Raw genomic sequence first — 22,437 nt, forward strand, 5'->3', positions numbered from 1 at the left:
GAAGACCAATTTAAGAACCACTGCAACAACTTACAGTGTTGTCCAATCACAAAATATTTCCACCTGGCTTGCTGTGGAATCCACACTAGGATCTTACATGAAGTGTCTTATAGGAACTTTCCTTTGAGACTACATACAAAGCATTCCTACAAACCATAATTTCATCACTGTGTCTTTCCTAATTGTCAACAGAGTCACAAGACAGACCATGAGTTGTTGCTGCCTAAGAGATTGTTCTACTTCTCTTCCAACCCTGCACAAAATGTAATATTCCAGTACTGGACTTTGGCTAAACCGACCCTCCCCCCCCCAATTCTATTCCTTTACCACACTAAATGCAACCAGCTCAATCTGTACCCTTTTCATTTTGATGCAAAGTTTTCCTTTGGGGTCCCACTCAGACTTACCTGTCCTTTTAAGGACCCTGCTTCAAGTCGGATTTCTTGACAACTCAACCTAAAATCTTCCCATGAACCGTTTTCTCAATTTTGACAGATGCCTGGTCTCAGCTCTGAACTTCCCCCCCAGTCACCCATCAAATCTTTGAAATCTTTGTACCACTGCCAAACTTGAATTTTCATTTAATCAGTAATTCTCAGCTGAGACCTGATACATTTATCTACCGGGGAACAGGATGCAGAAACAGCAAATAGGCTCCAAGTAATGGCAAATACACGACAAAAAGAGAACTCTGAGAATTTATGCCCATGCTTTAAGAAAACTCAGCAACAATTTAATGAACAAAATTGAATCAACTGATACATTTTTCCCCTCACAAATGTATGTAATGGTTGGACAAAGTAATGAAAACATTAATTCTATTTTAAAGAATAAAATGTGTAGTATCAAAATCTTATGACAAATATTTAGCATTGAAATCTAGAAATCAGGACAGCCAAAGCAATAATTCATCAGCTCTTGGGCACAGGAACTGTAAACCAATTACATTTTTAAACTTTTTTTTAGACATTCACAGTTTCAGTAATAGCAGTCACAGAATGAAGTGAATAGTTTTAAAATGTGTAAGGATTGTTTTGCAGAATAAAATTGGTACATTTCTTATGAGCAGATATTGTCAGTCTTGAGCAGTTCTCTTGACATCAGAGATGTTTACAATTATATAAAAATAGCAGATCCTTTAAAGCACGAGATGACAAAAATGCTCAGTACTTTGCGTGATGATTAATCTGCTCCGGTGCTTTCGAGTCACGTACTGTGATCAGACATCGATGTTTCTAGCATCATATCGCTTTCATTCATTTCAATTTCAAAACTTTCATCTAGTGGAGGAGGTGCTTCTGTGGTTTTCCTCTGATGTGGTGCTTCAAGTGCCATGATGCTACTTTCTTCCAGAGTTTGCCTCTCTATATCAAATTCCAATACATCCCACGCAGGTGAAATGATGTTCTTCAGTGTCTTCATCGTATGCACATCAAAGTCATAGCACTTCAATTTATCCTTAATTGCAGTTCCTAAAAGAGATTTCCTAGGTTAATACTGTCAATATACCTAGTTCAGCTGTGCAATTAAACTATTATTTTCAATCCACTCCAGTAGAACCATAAGAAAATGTTTGCCATACAGAGCTCATTACTATAACATTGAGGTTTTTACCCAATTCATAACATGTGTTTGTGTTTTCCATTTAAGGAAGTCCATTCTGCAAGTATTCACTACATGAAATTGCTTTCCTTTAAGAGTCAGCATCAGTAGCAGCTTCGTCAATAATTTACATTAGTACCTAAATGCAACAGATTATTTATTTATTTATGCAACAGATTATTGAATTATTTATTTCATTAGATTTATATCTCGCCCTCCCCACATTGTTGGCTCAGGGTGGGAACCAACATAGGTAAAGGTAAAGGTTCCCTTGCTCGAAAGCCAGTCGAATCCGGCTCTAGGGTTGTGGTGCTCATCTCCGTTTCAAAGCCGAAGAGCCAGTGCTGTCCGAAGACGTTTCCGTGGTCATGTGGCTGGCATGACTCATCTGAGACCAAGGCACACGGAATGCTGTTACCTTCCCACTGAAGTGGTACCTATTTATCTACTTGCAATTTCTTGCTTTCGAACTGCTAGGTTGGCAGGAGTTGGAACTAGAGACGGGAGCTCACTCCGTCATGCGGCACCCGGGTCTCGAACTGCTGAACTACCGACCTTCCACAGCCTGCAGTTCAGCGTCTTAACCACTTGAGCCACCGCAGCTCAGGGAACCAACATATATATCTGCAATTAATGCAGATTTACAAATTAAAGATTGTACCCAAAATACTGCCAGCAAAATCTGGCTTGTGAAACAGAACATTACTTCCCTTCCACTGCATTCTGCTGCACCCCTAAAATACTGCCCCAGGCTTTGAGATCCCACCTCCACAAGAACAGCACTGGGCATAAGAATATTCTACATGGGGTGGGGGGATGTCAGGGGAAGTTAACCACTCCTTACCCTGATGGAAGAATCCTTTTCCCAAGCAAAAAGCAAGCATTCAATTCAACCTAATAATTTGTATTCAGAATGGAATATTTGCTTCCGTTGCTAGCTGTTAGAAAAGTTAGGGTAACAAAACAAACTTACCAATGTAAGCGTCAGAATCACCAATATACATTTCTATGCAATGTCCCAGCATTGTAACTGAAAAGGTATCATCCCTCCTAAGACCAAGGGCCTGTTTATTTTTTTAAGGTAAAGAATAAAGAAAGAGGAAATATATTACTTAAAATCTCTGTAGTTCAGAAGGCTTTGCAACAAATACTTTTGCCATAAACAAATAATGTACATACTGTATGAAAATAATCAATTGCGCTTTCAAAGTTTCCCATCAAACTATGTATATATCCAATGGCAGAATACGTAGAAGCATTCTGAGGAATCAGCACTAGAGCCTGGCGGTGATATTCAAGGGCTTCTTCATACTTCCTATTAATGTATTAAAATGAACAATTAACACCGTTTTTCATACATAACGTACTACATGCTACAGGTGCCATTATCAAAATGTCTTAATATTTCATATTTTAAAATTACACTACTTTAAAATAATATTCTACTTAACATTATGTTAGTGGGTAACAAAAAACTCTAGGAGGTGGAAACATCACAGGCAGATATTTGGCCATAAAACACATACACACAATACCCAGAGGTATGATGAAAGCAAACAGATGAAAGCAAACAGATGAAAGCAAACAGATGAAAGCAAGCTGCAAGACGGGGTGAGGTGAGTCATAGAACAATGGCAGCTATAAGCTTTGAAGAACACCAAAGCTCTCACCTTGGCCCTATGGAGAAACTTGGAAATACATGAGCAGCATCCATTAAAAACTCAAATATGAGATGATATCACGGACATAAAAATTACAAATCATCAGGTTTCTCAGGCTTTGCAAACTGGGACTCAACGTTAGTAAGGATAAGTAGTTTATTTAATCAAAATAGCTTGTTTTCCCACTTACTTGAGTTTTCTACACACATGTCCCAAGTTATTCAATAAAGGTTCCCACTTATCAACTGTCACCTGAAAATACAAAGCAAAAATCACATCTAGACAAAATTTTAATAGTGTTGTATAGTGGTTAGAGCACTGGACAAGGATCTGTGAGAACCAGGTTCAGATCCCCACCCTGCCATGGAAGCTTGCTGGATGATCTTGGGCCAGTCACATACTCTCAGCCTAACCTACCCCACAGGGTGGTTGTACGGATAAGATGAAGGAAAGGAAAATAAACCACCTTGGGTTCCCATTGGGAAGAGAGGTAGGGTATAAATGAAGTAAATAAACAAATAAAGGGGAATCCTGAAGCCAGAACATCAGGTAATCCACTAGACCTTTTTGAATAATGGTAATCCACTATACATTTTTGACCTTTTCAAATAGCGTATTGTATTAAAACAACTCCTATTTAGATAGTATGGCTAGGTGCTGAAAAGCTATAGTGGTGTCCCAACAGCCTTAAAGTGTACTCAGTGGAGTATTTAATTTTTAATTTTTGAACTCACACTCATCTGCCTATGCCACATTACAAACTACTTCGGAAACAGTCCTCACCTTCCAAAATAAATAAATAAATAAATAAAAATCCACATGGCATGGGATTGGTGGCCAAAGTATTTGAGCTTCAGTTTCATTATCTGGCCTTCCAGGGAACCGTCAGGGTTGATCTTTTTTAGGACTGACTGATTCGATCTCCTTGCAGTCCAGGGAACTCTCAAGAGTCTTCTCCAGTTCTCCGATTCAAAAGAATGTATTCTTTGGCGCTTGGCCTTCCTTATAGTCCAACTCTCGCAGCCATACATTATTACTGGGAATACCATTGCTTTAACCATACGGAATTTTGTTGGCAGGGTGATGTCTCTACTTTTTATTATGCTGTCTAAGTTTGCCATCGCTTTCCTCCCAAGGATCAGGCGTCTTTTAATTTCATGGCTGCAGTCACCACCTGCAGTGATCTTGGATCCCAGGAACGTGATGTCTGTCACTGCTTACTTACCGTGTTACAATTATGTAAAAGAAATTACGTAATGTTGATGGAAAAGCCACGATACAACCTGCTCGTTTGGGACTAGTGACCTAGATAATGCGGCTGTGCCAGAGCCTTGTGCCTCTGACAACCTGAGTGTAGGATGTACCACAGTGCAATACAGAACAACTGTTACTGAATGGCACAGAAAGTTAGGGTGAGCCACATTGTGGTCTCTCACAGCCCACACAGGAACAAAATAATGATTTCCTCAGTCTGTGTTGGTCACTGCCCTGCTGTAGCAATCCACCCTGCACAACATCCGCCTAGAGACAGAGGCAGAAGAGCAGGCCAGACCAGACTACTTCCCGGCCACTCAGTACCGGTTTAGTTCTTCATCCTCTTGGACTGCAAGAGCAGTTCTCTCCATGAGACATCAAATAACTTGTGCATCAAGTGGCAGAACAGGAGAGTTTGTGCTGCCGGATGCATCAGAGGTGCACAGAGCTTTGGTTTAATATACCATCACAGAGGGATGGTGCAGAGGAATGGGCCTGATAAGATAACAGGAGAACTCCAAGGATTTCTAGATGAAGTGGATTATTTGAATGAATTCCAGTCTGAGTTTAGGCCTAAGCTATGTAACTGAAACAACTGTGCGACTGAACAACAATGTAACTGAAACAGCCTTGGTTGTCCTGGTGGATGACCAGCCCTGAAAGACAGACATAATGCAACCCTGTTGATTCTTCTGGACCTCTTGGTACCCCTTCTGGGTCACATTTTGGGGTTAGAGCTGGGAGGAACTGTTCTGTGGTGGTTTCCCTCAGCTTCAGCAGGTCATCCAACTGCAGCCTTTACTGGACAAAAAGGATGTTGCCACAGAGATGCAGGGTCTGCTAACATCTAGATTAGATTACTGCAATGTGCTCTACACGAGGCTGCCTTTGAAGAGTGTCCAAAAGTTACAACTGGTGCAGGCTGCTGTGGTCAGAATTCTTGCCAGAGGGAGTCACATGTTGCCATTCTGCACCTTATCTCCAAAATCTATTGGCAGAGAAAGAGTTATGGCCACCCATTTTGAAAGCATAATTAAAGTTTAAATACCTCATTCCCAATGGCTTTAATCTTCTCTAATGCATCAAGAAACCACTTTTCTGCAGTCTTCCAGCTGAAAGAGAAAAAAGGTCATGAAGAAATTGATCCTTCTGTAACTGGTAAGAAGTTGTCCATCAGATTTCAAAAGGAGGTTATCTTTTTTTCAGTCTCATAAAGAGTATGTCACTAATGGCAGAAAGCACTGTCAAGTCACAACTGACTTATGGTCGCCCTCTATGGTTTTCAAGGCAAGAGACGAACAGAGGTGGTTTGCCATTGCCTGCCTCTGCATAGCCACCCTGGACTTGGGGGAAGTCCCGAACTGGCTTAGGTCCCCAGATCTGACTAGATCAGGCTAGCCTGGGCCATCCCAGTCAAGGCATGTCATTAATATGCAGCAATAAAAGTGCTTAAAATAACTTGGAAAAAGTATAAATTGATGTGTTATTTAAAGTCATTATTAAATCTCCTTACTATTCTAGCATAAAAAGAGTTCTCAGAAGACACACTAGAGCAATAGGTGCTTCACAGTTTTAAAGAATCACTTGTTACTGTTTCTTGTTACCAGTTTGGTGTAGTGGTTGAGTATGCGGACTCTAATCTGGGAGAACCGGGTTTGATTCCCCACTCCTCCACTTGCACCTGCTGATGTGACCTTGGGTCAGTCACAAGCCCTGGCACAGCTGTTCCTGAAAGAGCAGTTTGTGTCAGAGTTCTCTCAGCCCCACCCACCTCACAGAGTGTCTGTTGTGGGGAGGGGAAGGGAAAGGAGTTTGTAAGCCGCTCTGAGACTCCAAGTGAAGGGCGGGGTATAAATCCAATCTCTTCTCTTCTCTCTCTCTTCTCTTTTTGAAAAAATACAGTAACTGTGAAAAATGGTATAACATGGTTTATGCATGTTGGCACTTTGCATAAACCAAACCGTAGTAACAGATAATACAGCACTAACAGTGTCTGTAGTATTTCATGAAATGCACAGAGGGCAGTATATTCTGAAATGGCAGCTACAACTGAAAAGCATTATTTCTGAATTTTGACCTAACTAATCAGGAATTCACACATAGATTAGATTAGCCTGTGCCTACTGAGAAAATCCATAGCAAAATAAACTTACTCTCCATTCTGAAATGCTACCACTCCAACTTCATGCATAACAAAAGGATCTTCGGGTGCAATACATAAAGCTTGGCTGAAAAAACGTTCTGCTAATTTTGAATTGTTGGTCAAGCCATATTCCAGCCCAATATACAACATTGGCAAGTGGCAGCTACAACAAAGTAAAGACAATGAGGCATTTGTAATTCATTTCATTTCTATAAAGCTTTTTACCTATAGTGTTAAAATTTTTCACATACTTTTCAACATGAACAAAAAGGAATATGGTAGTAAAGCCTAGGTGGTATAGACTGATCTATAATACATCCAGATTGATAGCCGTGTTAGTCTGTCTGTAGCAGTAGAAAAGAGCAAGATCCAGTAGTATCTTAAAGACTAACAAAATATGTGGCACTGCCTTGAAGAAGTGAGCAGTGACTGATGAAACCTCATGCCCTGCCACAAATTTTGTTAGTCTTTAAGGTGCTACTGGGCTCTTGCTCTTTTCTATAACACATCCAGGTTGCCAATGTGAACAATACATATATTCATATGACAACTTCATCAATTCCACTGCAAAATCTTAGGACACATGGAGTAATATTTTATTGGAAGAAAAAAAATCTTCAGTCTTACAATTCCTTCACTTACTATTCCTTCACTAACAACCGTTTTACAATTTTATTCAACATTCCTATTACGTAGCGGTCTAGTTTGGGACTTACCCTTTCATCAGCTGGGCTGCTGTGAAGTACGCAGCCATTGCTTGGTCATGCTCACTTTCAACGGCAAACGAGTGCCCATACGCTATCCATGCTGGCCCATATGTTCTTTCAAGTGTAGTGGCTTTGCTGAAGCATAAAAAAACCCAGACTCACAGAACAAGGACAAATAAAACTGGTAATGTTAACCACAATGCTTAAAGAGTATACTTCAAGTTCAGCTACACTACAAGAATAATTACCAAATGTGATGGGCATTTATTAAACCTGTGCAAACTCGAGTGCCCTGGATCTTTATATTATCAAGGCTCATAGCACAAAGTTAAAATTTGCACATGCCTTCTGAAAATTACTAAACTGCAAAATCTCAGCAGAAGGCTAAGTAAAACAGAGTAACTTACCTAAGATACCTTCTGGCATGCTCATTTTTATGGCCAACCATGAGATAGTAGCATCCTACTGCAAACCAAGAGACCTAATTACCAAATAAAAATTGAGGCAAATTAAGCATATAGCAATAGAAAAGAACAAGAGTCCAGTAGCACCTTAAAGACTAACAAAATTTGTGGCAGGGTATGCACTTTTGTGAGTCACTGCTCACTTCTTCAGATACATATAGCAAGTTATTGATGTTAACAAGTTAATTAAAGAGCATGTAACTATTGGAAGCTGTACAATATTTGTTCCATTATATATCTGTATGTGAGCACTATGGAATTTCATGAGCGTCATGCCTCTCTTCCTGAAGATTTTGACTTGGCTCCAAAGACCTGCCATATTTATTTGTACCCCGTCCTTCCTTCAAGCAGCTCAGGATGGCACAGAAGGTCTCTTCTCATCTACTTATCTTCACAACAACCTTGCAAGAATGGCCTATCTTTCTTTTTCAGCCTCAAGTCACTCGGTGAGCGTCATGGCTGAGTGGGGATTTGAAACCAGATTTCCCCAGTCCTAACCTGAAACTTTAACCACTATACCATTCTGGATCTTCAGTGGGCACATAAGGTGTGCTCAAAGTTTTACAATCCAATAATATTGCGCTGTTTAGTGTGCGTGTTATGCTGTTCCTACTCTACCATTTTTAAAGTTTCAGCAAGAAAGGTGGACTATAAATTAATCTTAAGTGCTCACTGAATAAATACTGCTTTCCTTATTACAGTGTACACAGTGTCCACTTAAACATAATTCTCGGGAAAACCCGATGCATGATCCAAGCTGAAACACAATGCACACACCAGTTTAATTTCAAACTGATGGAAAAATTATTTTAAACAAGGAAGCACTATGAAAAATATGCTTTGAACAGTGAAAATATTCCCTACCCATATCTTCAAAGCCCTGACCTGGAAAGCCCGGACTAGCCCGACCTCATCAGATCTTGGAAGCTAAGCAGGGCTGGCCATGGTTAGTATTTGGAAGGGAGACCACCAAGGAAGTCCAGGGTTGCTGTGCAGAGGCAGGCAATGGCAAACCAACTCTGAACATCTCTTGCCTTGAAAACCTGACGGGATTGCCATAAATTAGCTGCAACTTGATGGCACTTTACACATACATCTTCAAAAAAGTACCAAATGAGTTTTAATTATTTTTATTTCAAATTAATGAACAGATGTTGCCCCATTTGCAAAGTGTTCTGCTTGTTCATTGCGGAGGATCCAGATGTTCCTTCTAAAAGATGGGCTTCTGTTGTGATACCAGTTCCTCAGAACTTAATCCACAATATTTTGTTTCTTAGAAAATGGGACTTTATTGCCCAAACAGATAGCTAGTGATTGTCAGTGCCATGCGTATCATGGACACCTGGGGCAACAGTAGGGCATTGTGAGCAACACACTATGATTACTCCGTTTTGTGAAATTTTAAAAATATTTATTATTTTCTCTTTAAGGGCTGAGTATTCCTTTAATGTATCATGCTAGCTCAGGAACATACATAAAACTGTTAAAAGATTCTGCAAGTGAGATTTACAGCAACTTTATGAAACAAAGAACCAAGGATTGACTTACAGGATTATTTGGGTACAAATCCACCAGTTTATGGGAAAGGTAGAAGAGTTCTAGGAAGGACAGAGAGAAAAAATAATGTCAAACACAATCACTTAAGTTTTGCTTACATTACCAAAATCACTACATTAGTAATTATGCATTTAATTTCCTGTGTGAATGAGTCACCATTAAAGATTTCTTTACAGGAAGCATTTATTGCCCCTCTGTTAAAAATCTGGAAAAAGGATTGCATTCAAATACTGTAGAATAATATATATTCATACTTCGTATCTTACGTTAAATCAGATCGCAAAATTCAGATGTATGATCAGACAAGTTTAATTCATTGTGTGGAAAGAAAATAATGATTAAATCTCCAGGCTGACATTAAGTTCCTGGTAGGAAAAATCTTGGTATGAATGTGCTTTAAATTGTGTCCCTCTTGTGATTCTTCACAGGTCCCCAGCTTCTTCAACAAATGCATATAAAAATCTTGCACCTTCTGCCAAGTCACAATTGAAAGGCTTACTCAGGAGACACAGCAGAATGAACAGGGTTAAAACAGAAAAATAACCCTGCAGCCACTTTTAAAAGAAAATGCTACATTTGACTAAAACATCTGACATATTTTAAACAGTTCCTTACCATTTGCTTTATTCAGTTCCACAAGCGTCCCAATATGCACAGGCAAACAACTGGCATGGAAGGGATCTTTTTCCATTACTCTAAAGATAATCCCAAAATAAGACCCCTGGTTTTTATTATGAACTACACTGCTTCAGTTACAAGTAGATCACAGACGTTTTAATATATTGTAATAACATCTATCATCTTGCCATCCAAAAAGGCATTAAAAAGGCCTTAGTTTGTTATATTTATCTAGTTTGTGCTATTACTCACTACTTCTTAGGCCAGAACTATACATTTGGAGACCATATGTCTGGGAAGCAGGGTTACCAACCTCCAGGTGGGGCCCACAGATCTCCTGGAATGCCAACCGATCTTCAGGCTACAAAGATCAGTTTCCCTGGAGAAAATAGCTGCCTTGGAGCATAGACTCTATGGCATTATACCTTGCTGAGGTCTCTCCCATCCCCAAAGCCTGCCCTCCCCAAGATCCACCCCCCAAATCTCAAGGAATGTCTCAGCCTGAAGTTGGCATCCCTACTGGGAAGTGAAGCTGTAATTATTTTGAGGCAAAGGAGAAGATGGTGGCAGCTGGGGAATGGGGTGGTGGGCACAAAGACTGTTGCTTAACCCTTCTGTTACCCAGAGCGCTTCTCCTTTCCTTTCCGCCCAGCCATAATTCCAATAGCTGTATTTTGTAAACATGGACCTGAAATCCCAGCTGGTCAGTAGCCCTGAAGGGCATAAGTACCAAACAGGAACAGGTTAAATACCCCTCTTCCCACATGCTTCTTTCCCTCAGCCACTCCCCTGCTCCTTCCAACCGGCTCCACTTTACCTCAGGAAAACAATGGTTGGCCTTCTCAGACACATAACAGCACCAAACACGAATTCCAGCCTTAGGAGGGTTAGGATTACACCTTATCATATTTCAGAATGCTAAGTGCTTTAGCAATTCTCAGGTTATTGAATGCACAGCAATGCACTGAATGGTTAAGGATCTCTCCTTTCCAAGAGCCTATGACGAGGCAAGGGGTGAATGAGTACTGAAAGCTTTACCCAGCTGCCACCACCAATAGAATGATGCCAGTTCTAAGGAAAAATGGCACGAGAATTGTTAAAGCATTTGGCATGTTGAAGACTTCCACAGCAAATCTACCTTTCCCCAACAGCATGCCGATCATATGTATATCAGTCGTTCTCTTTGGACCAGACCAATGGGCAGATTTCTCTCCTCCCAGACAACTTTTTGCGACTGTGTTAATTTGCTCAGGTCAGAGCACTTGGCACAAGAATGAATGGGAAACAAAGACTATGCGGTGCCGGGGCCGGGGGGGATCTCACCTTGCCAGAAGCACAAGGGAAGGCAAGGAGTGAAATGCTGAAAGTGCTCTCAGCCACCACTCGCATTAGCCACTGGGGGAAGAGACATCAGTACACGCAGCCTTAAAGTGGGAATTACGGTCTGCTGCTGCATTGAATGTTATTATATGAGTAAGTTCCATGTTTAACCAAGTAGAACATGGATTTTTTAAAATTTAACAATACTGAAACACCCACTATACTCCCTGTGGAAAGAATACACCCTGCAACGGTGTGCCATGGAAACTTTGAGACTCCTTTGAAAGTGTGAACTCCATAACAGCATTGGAAATATTTAATAACTTTATTTTAGAGGTCAACATAAAGGCATGAAAAGGATACAACTGTAATTGAATCATAAAATTAAAAAAATTAAATTCATGATAATAGCAAAAGCTAATTTTTAAAATATTCTTGTATTATGTTGTCCTATGATTAGAGGCCTTTGCCCCTTTTTATCGCAATTTCTGACTGCTAGAAATATGGTGGGTAACTTGACAGCGTTAAAACCAAAGTTTACCTTTTCAGATTGTTTAGCATTATTAGCTGTCATGTTTTCTCCTTACAAATACATCCCAACCAAATACAACTAGTCACGTGGCATAATCATATAATATGCTATGCTTATCTGAACTAAAGATACAACTTCCTAACAGAATTCTATTGCTGTTTCAATGAATTCAATAGGTAAACACTAAAAAAAAATTGTTGATAGCAGAGACAACCTGCAACGTGTATGTTTCATAAGTGACCCTCAAACAGAGTTCATCACTGTGAGGGCAACCCCTCATAAGTATCTTTTTTCATAACGAAAGTGATTTGTATACTTACACAGAAGTAAGCTTGTAGCACATTTTGAAATCGCAGTTATAGTAGTGTCTTTCGGCTAAAGACACTACTACATCCAGATTATCTTGAAGACCATCTACAGATTCAGGAATCAGTGTTTCACTTGGTTTATTATACTGTAGGAGAAAGAAGTTTCAACAGTGAACCAAGCAGCAGCAGCTTTGATCCATAATCCCACTCTAGAGGTACAAATTTGACTCCACTCTGACCTCCGCCCTGCTGCCGAGACTCCTCTTGTTGTATAGAGTAGCAGACTCTCAAACTTGTGGTATTTTAAACCTGGCTCCAGTCAGTGGGATTTATAGTGCAAAAGTTGTTTTTATATATGGGAACGGATCTGATATTAAATTGTTATGTTAGTCTGTTATAACTGTTGATGTATGTTGAAAACTTTGGGGGTAATTAACTGGCTGGTTTGTAATTTCGGACTCTCAGGACTTTTGTATACTGTTTTGCTGTTATTGTATATGTTATAAGTTATACTTGATCTTAATAAACATTTTAAAAAAATAGATGCAGTTTAGCAAAATAATTTTGAAAATCTTCACAGAAATAGCCATGTAAGTTTCACACACAACTTAAATGTGTACCAGTACCCCCAAATAAGAACACAAGACACCATTACACAAGTTGACTAGCTTATTAAATCAGTTAAACATCCCTGAATTAGCTGAGTTGGGCTAAGAAGTGGCCTACCGTGGCTACCAGCCTTTTGGGCAAGCCCACTCTGCCTCCAAACTTAGCCAGCATTATCATTGGCTTTGTTAATCCTCACCTGCATGTAAAACAGTACTGAGAGGTGTTAAACTTCATCCCCAGTATGCCATTTGAGCAACTAAGGGCTCGGCTGATAATGCTCAACCACCAAAGGCATTCCCTCCACACCCCACGATACCTCTCAAGCCAATGATGGGCTAGTTTGGGAATAGCCCCCCCATCCTTAGATGGCTCAGGGTACATGCCAATTATCCCTAGCCATGCGGTTTTGTTTGCATATGTACAGACAACCTGGTAAAACATGTACTTGTTAACTATATCATGCTAGTTCTCCTTTAAGCAAATTTCTTCCGTCTTAAACCCAAGACTAATGATTGACTGGAAAGCTGCTTTAAGAATTCAAGGCAAATGCCATCTCTCTCCTCCATGCTCAAAGTAAATCTTCTACATAGATAATATTTACATAAAATACTTAGATAAATGTAGTATCACCACTCAGTATCAAATCATTTGAACTTGCTCAGAATTAGTACAATCATTTTTGCAGCAAGTTCCACATTTTGACAACTGTTATTTCTTTTTCTAGCTGTTCTGACTCTTGATTCATTGTTTAAAAAGATCAGTATGTCATTCCTGGATATACATGATTGCCAACATTTCTACTGTTGATAACTGATCAGAATTCATTTTTTAGCAATTTTATACTGACTTGTGCTAAATTGATAAAACGTATAACAGAAGTAGACCTAACCTAAAACAGTACATAAAAAGTATTTTATATTAATGCAAAACTAAATCATATCAAATTTACATTTGAAGAAATTTTTGTCTTACAATACACTTTACCTTTTTTAGTTTGTTCTCGAACAAAAAATGTAGCAATACTTGTTCTTCTTCTGTGCACTGTTTCCCAAGAGGTAGTGATTCAAGGAGTTCTTTTTCTGAATGCATCAAGAACAAAAAGAATTCCAGCATGACTGCCTATTCACTCCCCAACTACTCCTTATCCATGGCAAAAAAGAGAACGCAAACATATTAACAAACTTACAGTACCATCCTAAACAGAGTCTGACATTGAGAACCAGCACAGTATAGGGGTTAGAGTACTGGATGAGGATCTAGGAGACCCAGCTACAAATCCCCACTGGTGCCATGTGAGCTTGCTCAGCGACCTTGGCCAGTCACACACCCTCATCCTAACCTACCTCACAGGGTTGTTGTGAGGATGAAATAACGCAAGGGAGAAAATGTAAACTGCTTTGGGCCCCCATTGGGGAGGAAAGCAGGATGTTAACTGCATATGAGTTTTACCATTCTAAGATTGTTGACCTCAACAGACTTAAAAGGGTATGACTCAGCTTAGGAGGTCTCTATTAAAGTCTCAAAATGCAACCTTAGGTGGGAGCAGTTCAGGATAAGATTACCTGCAATCTCAATACAACATGCTTTATGACACTACAATATGGCAACTAACAGGCTCATCTGCCATCCTAGCTCTTATTTTCTCAAACAGCAAGATTCAGTGTTGGTCAAAAGTCAATCTAACAATCTAACATTATGCCATGACTGCATTCAGACTTCCTGTACGAAGGTTGGCATGGACACAGCTTGTTGCCATGTTGGTGCTCTTGTCTTGCTGCTCTCTTCTTCCCTATCCTGTACAGGATGTATGGAAACTCCTGGTCTTTGGAAACTTTTAATGAAGTTCTGTGAGAGCTGATTGGAGGAAGTGGAGTTTGCTTCCTCCCCAAACAAACTATGATTGAACCAAGATTTAGAATCCCCATTTGTCGTGAGGAAATAAACTCCAGCTGGCCCAAACAGCTGCAATCAGACACTCTGGCTAACTGAAGTTTGGTTCAGAACTTTCTGAACCAGGATGGCCGTGGAACGAGGCAAGTTTGCAAGCACAGGAACGAGCTGTGTTTGTGTCCAGCTGTTCATTTATATAGCAGAAAGGAGTGCAAGCTGAAGTTGGTGTGGGAGTTAAACCCGTTGCCTGCCCCTGGCCATGAGCATATGGGTGAGGTGCAGATTTTGCCACCTCAACAGTGTCCCATATTGCATGCTGTTAACTTTGATGTACAGAATCCAATGGAAGCCAGTGAGAACTCAACCGTCTCTTCTTTGTACAGCTCTCCTTCTTGAGATCTAACCTAGATTCTAATTCAAGCTGTAACGCAAGACGTCATGGTACTTAGGAACATTCTTACTTTCTCTCTCACCACAGATCGAGAAAGCACACACATCTGTACAGTTTAATTCATTATTAGCAAAGTACCAAAGAAAGAACACATCTTCGCAGAGCATCCAATTGTTTATTTTCCCCACTGTTATCTTTAATCGGACATTTCGTCCAATTAAGATTCTTTGATCTTTGAAATGTAAAAAAAAAAATCCATTCAAACCTTCTTGAGCTGTCAGCATGTGGTGTGAGGTTAAAAGGTCAAATGCCTCAAAGCAGTAGACATCAAGTTTCAGGGCCTCTTTGTAGCTGAATGTTGCCAGGGTTCTATTATCAAGAGCATCGTAGATCTTTCCTCGCAAGAGGCATATAGAGCTCTTGATCTGTTGAGAAATCATGGCCAGAGGTGAGAGACTGTATCAGTGTCTGAATTTGATTATGAGCAAAAATCAAATATGACAAGCTAAAAAAACATTTCATCCATGCTGTATGTGGCTCTCTTCCAGTCTGACACACTATTCTGTTTCACACATTCTAAAATTAGTAATTTAACAGGCATACATTTTGGATAGCCTACCATGTGTGGGTGTTATGCACGCTGCATAAACAGTGACCCGTTAAATTAAGAAAATATTATTTCTACCGTACATAACTAAGATTTTAAGGCTTAGTGCGATAGATGTAAAAAAACAAGTATAGCTGAAAGTTAAAACATGGTGCATAGATATTTTCTTTACTTACTGACGACTGTGAAACCTCCCAGTCATTAGAACTGTCTTTCAGTCCACTTTCATCCTTTAAATATTTTTCAAACAGTCTTTTGTTGATTGGTTCTTCCATGTCAAGAATATCAAGAGCCTGCTGATACTCTTTTGCAGCATACTACACAGAGAAATTCAAAGTTGTGTAACTTTAAAATTTAAAAGTCACGTAAAGAGGATGAGCATTTTACTAGTGTACACCCAAATGATCATACTCCAGTACATGTTCAAAGTCAGCTGTATCTTCCTCTCCCACTTCTGGTTATTTACATCCACATCTAAACTCCACTGCAGTCCTTTATTTGGTTTTATATTTCCTTCAAATCCACATACGTAACTCATCTCTGGACCTTCTGCCTCTTTAGTTGCACCCATTGTCTCATCTTCTACTAACCCTTTGCCTTCCTCCCTTAGCCTATTCCCTTTCTTCTTTATAGCTAAAATAAGGCAGGATCCAGATCATTTTCGTGTTTATTCAATCTTATTAACTGTCTTGAGTTTTAAATAAATACAGACCTCAAACTACCCTTTGAATTAAGGAACACTTTAAACAAGAAGTTCCAAGAAGTGAAGACATTTCAAACTTTTATTTGATCAGAAAAATCTTGTTTTGACAAGTGATTTCCTTTTGCATACTGACAGTAATTCAGAAGAGACTGTAAGTGGATACTTACATGACACCTAGCTGCAAGGTATCTACATGCTTCATATAACTAAAAAAGAAACAAAGATTGCTCAGATGATTTTATACTTTGAGGAAAAGTAAGCCATTTTTAAGAGTAAAGACCTTGATTCCTTATATACACTGGTTCCCCATATGCTTCATATTGTTCAGTCATTGTCAGTATTTCCTGCTTATTGTATTTCAACCAGTTCTTCAATTCATCATGCATATATTCAGTCAACTCTTTCAACTGGGGTGAGCATTCAGCATAACTGAACAGAAAAAATACCTGAAAAATATCTTATCGGTATTTTTTTGGGTATCACTTAAGCTTAACACAGATCAGAGATCTGCACTTGGCTACCAGAGAAGAGAAGAAGAGATTGGATTTATACCCTGGCCCTTCACTACCTGAAGGAGTCTCAGAGTGGCTTACAATCTCTTTTCCCTTCCCCTCCCTACAACAGACACCATGTGAGGTAGGTGGGGCTGAGAGAACTCTTGCAAGAACTGCTCTGAGAGAGCCCTGACTGGCCCAAGGTTACGCCAGCAGCTGCATGTGAAGGAGTGGGAAATCAAACCTGGTTCTCCAAGATTAGTCTCCATGCTCCTAATCACTACACCTAATCACTACACCAAACTGGCTCCAATATATACCGATATAACTGAGCTTTTATTCCGGTGTGTTCAGCTATACTGAGAGCCAGCCCCAGCTGAGGCCACATGGAGCTCTAAGATCCATGCCAACCCAGATCATCTGTGGCATGGCTTGCAAAAGGCATTTAAAGGAAACACATTACCTTTAAATGTCTTTTGCAAGCTGTGCTGCATGAGTGAGGGGCATCTGTCTCGCCTCAACTAGGGCCAGGGCTTTTTCAGCCCTGGCCCCTACCGGGTGGAATGAGCTCCCATATGAGATCAGGGCCCTGCAGGACTTTTTACAGTTCCACAGGGCCTGCAAGATGGAGCTCATCCGCCAGGCTTTTAGTAAGGGCAGCGGATGTCCCTCCCTCTCTACTGGGCCTCCCCTCAGTGGGTCAGAACTGTATTACCACCCAAGGACCAAAACTTGAAAGAGATGGCATCTATGAGGCTTTAACTATAACTTGTATTGGATGAAAGTTGTTGTATTTTATTGGTATTTTAACTGTTTTAATCTTTTATATACTGTATATTGTTTATTATGTCTGATGGAACCCGCCCTGAGCCTGCTATGTGGGGAGGGCAGGATATAAATCCAATTAATTAATTAAATAAATGGAGTCCCAAGTGGCAAATTCAGGGCAAATGGAGTTCCAAGCGGTGAGTTCAAAGCGAACTCACTGCTTGGGACTCCATTAGCATGGCGCCGCTTGCAAAAGGCTGCAAAAGGCATCCGGAAGGCAGACGAACTCCTTGCTTGGGACTTCACTGGCATGGCCTGCAAGACATTTAAATGCCTTTTGCAAGCCGTGCTGCGTGAGTGAACTCCCAAGCAGTGTGTTCACCCGAAAGTATTTAAACTTTCTCCAAGCGGTGAGTTCCCAAAAATGTTTGGGAACCCAAATATTTCCCGAATCCCAATACCATACTGATATTGGATTCGGGAATACTGGGAAATACCAATATTTTGGGTTTCAATATAACCCTGAATATAACCCTGAACAGCCTCCTTCTGGCTCCTCCCTTCTGTCTAAAAGGAAAGAATCCTGTTTGTGCTTGGATTATGAACAAAACCAAAGGAAAAAGAGGAGCAGTTTTCCAACATACTATCTTCTCACACTACATTTGGGTTCTTATAATTTGACCTCCCACCAGCTGCTTTCATCAAAAGAAACCTGTGAGGAAAGTTACAGTCTTCAGTTTAATTTGCTATCCTCTTCTGCACTGTGTGTGGATTTATTTATCTAAAATACTTGTTAGCCACCTTTCATCCTTATGGAACTTGAGGGGGTTTACAATGTAAACAAAGCAAAAGACAAAAACCCCTAAATTTAAAACCACAATTTGTGACAGCCAAGCTAAATGCCATCCTTAAAAAAAAAAATATCTCGCAAAGTTCTCATGCTGCTTCCACTGCTTCTTCCGTTTCCTTCCACCCAGCTATCGATACTTTCAGTCCTTCCTCGTGTTCTGTTCTGTCTCATCGCTTATTTTATAAATTATTACGGTTCTGAGCATCAGTGTGTTGTCTAGTATTCCAGTTTGGGTGGAAGAATAAGTAGCTTTCGCAATGCCACGTTCAGAAATTTGTAAAGCAAAAGGTTAAAAATGGAAGTAGCAGAATATGTCTCTTACCTTATCTAGCTTTCTTGATCGAAGGGCATGTGCTGCCCTGTGGTACTGAGCTGTTAGGTAAAGACACTGAGCTAGCCAATAGATGTCCTGTGGCTCCTCTAGAAATAACCAGACAGCATTAAACATGAACTGAAAACCCACACACCTCATGACTTTGATCTTGTTTCCATGAAAGATAATACACAGTACATTCAGAAATACATTTATGTTATCCAAATAAATATTTATACAAAGATATTCAGCTACAGTATAAAGTTCACATCATTACTTCAGAAATATGGTGGTTTATGGACTGAAACGAAACCCTCAGAATTTTACACACCATTTGGCAATATTGTATACTCCTGGATGGAAACAGACCCTGTTTCTGCAATTCTACTGACCCTGAAATAATTTCCTAAGGCCAGGCAAAATTTTCCGAGGAAGCAGACACCTTACACTGGGAACTGCATTTTTTAAAACCTTTGGTAGCAATACAAACTAGACCAAAGGTAATAAATCCCTTGGGTATGGTAGACTGCAGATGTTAGGAATATTTTAATTCCTTTAAATTTTTAAAGCAATCATCCCAAACGATCTAAATCCTGAAGAAGAGGACATGTTATTCTAGAAAATACCAGCAAATGAACTTTTCTCCATATATCAGGTATTTGGACCTTCCAGTTTATTAGTTATTGCTTACCTCTGCGTAATTACTGAGTTTGTACCTAATTTGTCTTTATTCTGCTGCTCATTTATTGTTGGGTTAAGATGTGTAAGAAATTTTCAGCTGCTGATTTTAATGGCTCATACATGATGGATTTTATTTGGTTTTATATTTTATTGGTCATATTCATTTTTTTCTTTTCTCTTGTATGCAAGTTTCCTCATGCATTGCTCTGGGTACAAATGTCTTAAATAAACAAACATTACAGATGAAAGTAAAGTACACTAATGGAAGACAATAAGAGATGAGAAGTAGTTTAGAGAGCTGAACTTTTATAGACTTAAGAAAACTTTGAAATGAGATGAATTGGGGTATTTCTTAATGACAGTAAATTTTAAGAACTGAAAAGTTATTGTTAAACTTGACTCAGTTTGCAAAGGGATTAGCGTGATTAAGACTTGATGTTTGTCTAAACTGATCAGAAGATCTCCTCTCTTGGGTTTTTAGTTAGTAGTGGGGATCTTTCTTTTATCCCATAAATGTAGTCCCCCCTCCCATTTTCTGTTGTAGTTTGTAGTATTATAAAAAAAATGCAATAAAAAATCCCCTCCGGGGGCATAAAAAAAGAAAAAAAGAAAAATTTGGCTTACCATGAGACAGCGAAGCTACTTTGTCTGCCCAAAATAGAGCACTTTGATACTGTTGCTGTTGTAAAAGAGACATAAATATACCAAATATTATAGTCTGTTTATAGAAAACATGCATTTAGAAAATGATATTGTCCTGTAGGCCCTAAACTTATGCTGGGAGTAGTTTGCTACATATTGGGAAACTATAAATCCAGTTTTGAGGAGATTGGGAGAGAAGCTTCTTCAAAGACATTCCATGTGTTATTAATTCAGACACAATATTCTGTTACTTGTTTCTCAAGTTAATCCTTATATTTTTACCTAAGGTCACCCAGTAGATCAACTATGATATACAGATACTTTCCAGGTAGGTGGCTGTGTTGGTCTGAAGCAGCAGAACAAAGTTTGAGTCCAGTGGCACTTTAAAGACCAAAAAAGAAAAGAAAAAAAAAGAACTGTGCTTGCACACGAAAGCTTATACCTTGAATAAAATTTTGTTGGCCTTAAAGGTGCCACTGGACTCAAATGTTGATATATTCCAGATACAAATAAAATGTTAGTGATGTAACATTATAAATGAGACTAGAACCCATGAATTATGAGAAGAACAAATTAACAAAGATTGTATTCTTGTGTAAGGACAAATGACATAAGCACAGATGATAATAGGTGGGTACATCTCTAGAAGACTATGTCTTCATATACAAACAAAAGGCAGAAAGCAGTTCCAAGGAAACAGTAGTACAATGTGGTGTGAAGTTACTGGACTACTTTGGATCCAAGTACTGCTTCTTCAGAAGGGCTTTTACAACCAGCTCCTTCAAAGCAACAAACACTACCTACTCCTTTGGCAAAGCATTTACTGTATTCTGGACTCTCACCAACATGATTCCAAGAAACTGTAATCAGACTGCATTCTGATAACACTCTGGGACTGGACTGGTAAGCTAATGGAGTCTGTGTAAGGATTAATATTTTGTCTGCAGAATGCTTTGCAAATATATCACACTGTGAGCTACAAATTTTTCTGATCCTACACCTAAGAGGCTGAATGGAGAAGCCTCCTCACAGAACACAGAACAGAATCCATCTGGATCCATTAGCTTTTAGCAGATCCCCTACCCTGCAAAAGTTATGATACACCATCAGTCCAAGCCTCTAACAGGCAGGTTATGAATACTGCCATTTTGTAGATGGACACTGAAGCTGAAAGACAGGGATGTGCCCAGAGCCATCAGGTGAGCCCCAAGGTTGAGTTGGATTTCAAAATGTGGTTTCTGAGTTCTAAGCCGCACATGGTATCTGATCTAGTGTAGTTACATAAGCCTAACAATGTCTACTCAACCACTTTTATCTTGCCTTTCTTCATCCAAGGAGCTCTGGGCAGCTTGTAATATTCTCCGTTCCCCATACTTCTCCTGGATATCAACCACTGTATCTTTCATAAAACTGATCAGACAATGCATTCATGAATGCCACTTTTAACCAAATAAGATTATTAATCATAATTAATGATCAATAAGATCATTTATTAGTAATAATTATTAATCTTGCTAACAACCTCCAAAACCCCACACTGAAATAAATACTAGGAGCACACATTTTTAATTAATTTTAAAAAACATTTTTGGGCCATCCAGCAATCGCTGAGAGCAGCATTTCTACACCCACTGACATGGCCTTCTGTGCTTTGAAGTACTGCCTACCTGATGAAATCTGAGTCCAGTAGCACCTTCAACACATTTTTTCAGGGTGTAAGCTTTGGAGAGTCAAAGTTCACTTCATATCTGACAAAGTCAGCTTTGACTCTCCAAAGCTTACACCCTGAAAAAAATGTGTTAGTCTTTAAGGTGCTACTGGGTTCGAATTTTGCTCTGCTACTATAGTCCTCAAACTCCCTAGTGGCCTCATTACACATAAATTTAACCAAGAGTACTGAGAATACTTTGCTTGCACCCAGATTTTTACATGAAGTACAGAATGGGATATACATCCAAACACACAAAACATGTGGTCCACGAAAGCAAATTGCCCCCTTTTTCAGGGCTAGGTGTCCCACTGACACAGACACACAAAGCTAGATACCGACTGAAAGACTCGCAAGCCACGGGGCGGGGGGGTGTCTGCGAAAGGCGCCTAAGAGGACCCCGCCTCGGCTCACCTGGTCTATGTACTGCCGCACCCGCTTCCTCAGACGCTCCAGATTCATGTCCCTGCAGTGCGCGTGAGAGCAGCCCGGTAACGAGGCAGGCTGATCCCCGAAGCAAAAGCGCCTGCTGCCGCCGCTTCTCCTCTGAGCCTCAAAACCTTCCCCAACTCTCGTACGACCCCTAAGCGAACTGTTACCCCACTGACTCGCATG

General features: G+C 39.8%; 1 protein-coding gene across 1 annotated transcript; it reads right to left on the bottom strand.

The window, feature by feature from the left end:
- Positions 1–772: 772 nt before the first annotated feature.
- On the bottom strand, positions 773–22,437 carry CDC16 (cell division cycle 16). The gene is made up of 18 exons (XM_015429314.1): positions 22,237–22,437; positions 20,097–20,151; positions 18,801–18,898; positions 16,534–16,572; positions 15,840–15,980; positions 15,322–15,481; positions 13,760–13,854; positions 12,179–12,312; positions 10,004–10,083; positions 9,380–9,429; positions 7,775–7,848; positions 7,377–7,502; positions 6,671–6,823; positions 5,566–5,629; positions 3,454–3,515; positions 2,782–2,917; positions 2,576–2,666; positions 773–1,472 (listed from the first exon to the last, which is right to left on the bottom strand). The coding sequence occupies exons 1-18, from the start codon at positions 22,282–22,284 to the stop codon at positions 1,207–1,209; spliced, it is 1,872 nt and encodes a 623-aa protein (XP_015284800.1). The 5' UTR covers positions 22,285–22,437; the 3' UTR covers positions 773–1,206.

Source organism: Gekko japonicus, unplaced genomic scaffold (genome assembly GCF_001447785.1).
Source record: "Gekko japonicus isolate JY-2015 unplaced genomic scaffold, Gekko_japonicus_V1.1 scaffold5069, whole genome shotgun sequence".
Lineage (NCBI taxonomy): Eukaryota > Metazoa > Chordata > Lepidosauria > Squamata > Gekkonidae > Gekko > Gekko japonicus.

Bases quoted from the DNA above. Each gene is read 5' to 3' on its own strand.
- CDC16 (XM_015429314.1), bottom strand. From the start codon at position 22,284: ATGAATCTGGAGCGTCTGAGGAAGCGGGTGCGGCAGTACATAGACCAG. The intron at 6,824-7,376 runs GTAAGTCCCAAA...ACTTTGTTGTAG, and splicing joins GCAGCCCAGCTGATGAAAGG to CTGCCACTTGCCAATGTTGT. The intron at 2,918-3,453 runs GTAAGTGGGAAA...ATACATTAATAG, and splicing joins CATGTGTGTAGAAAACTCAA to GAAGTATGAAGAAGCCCTTG.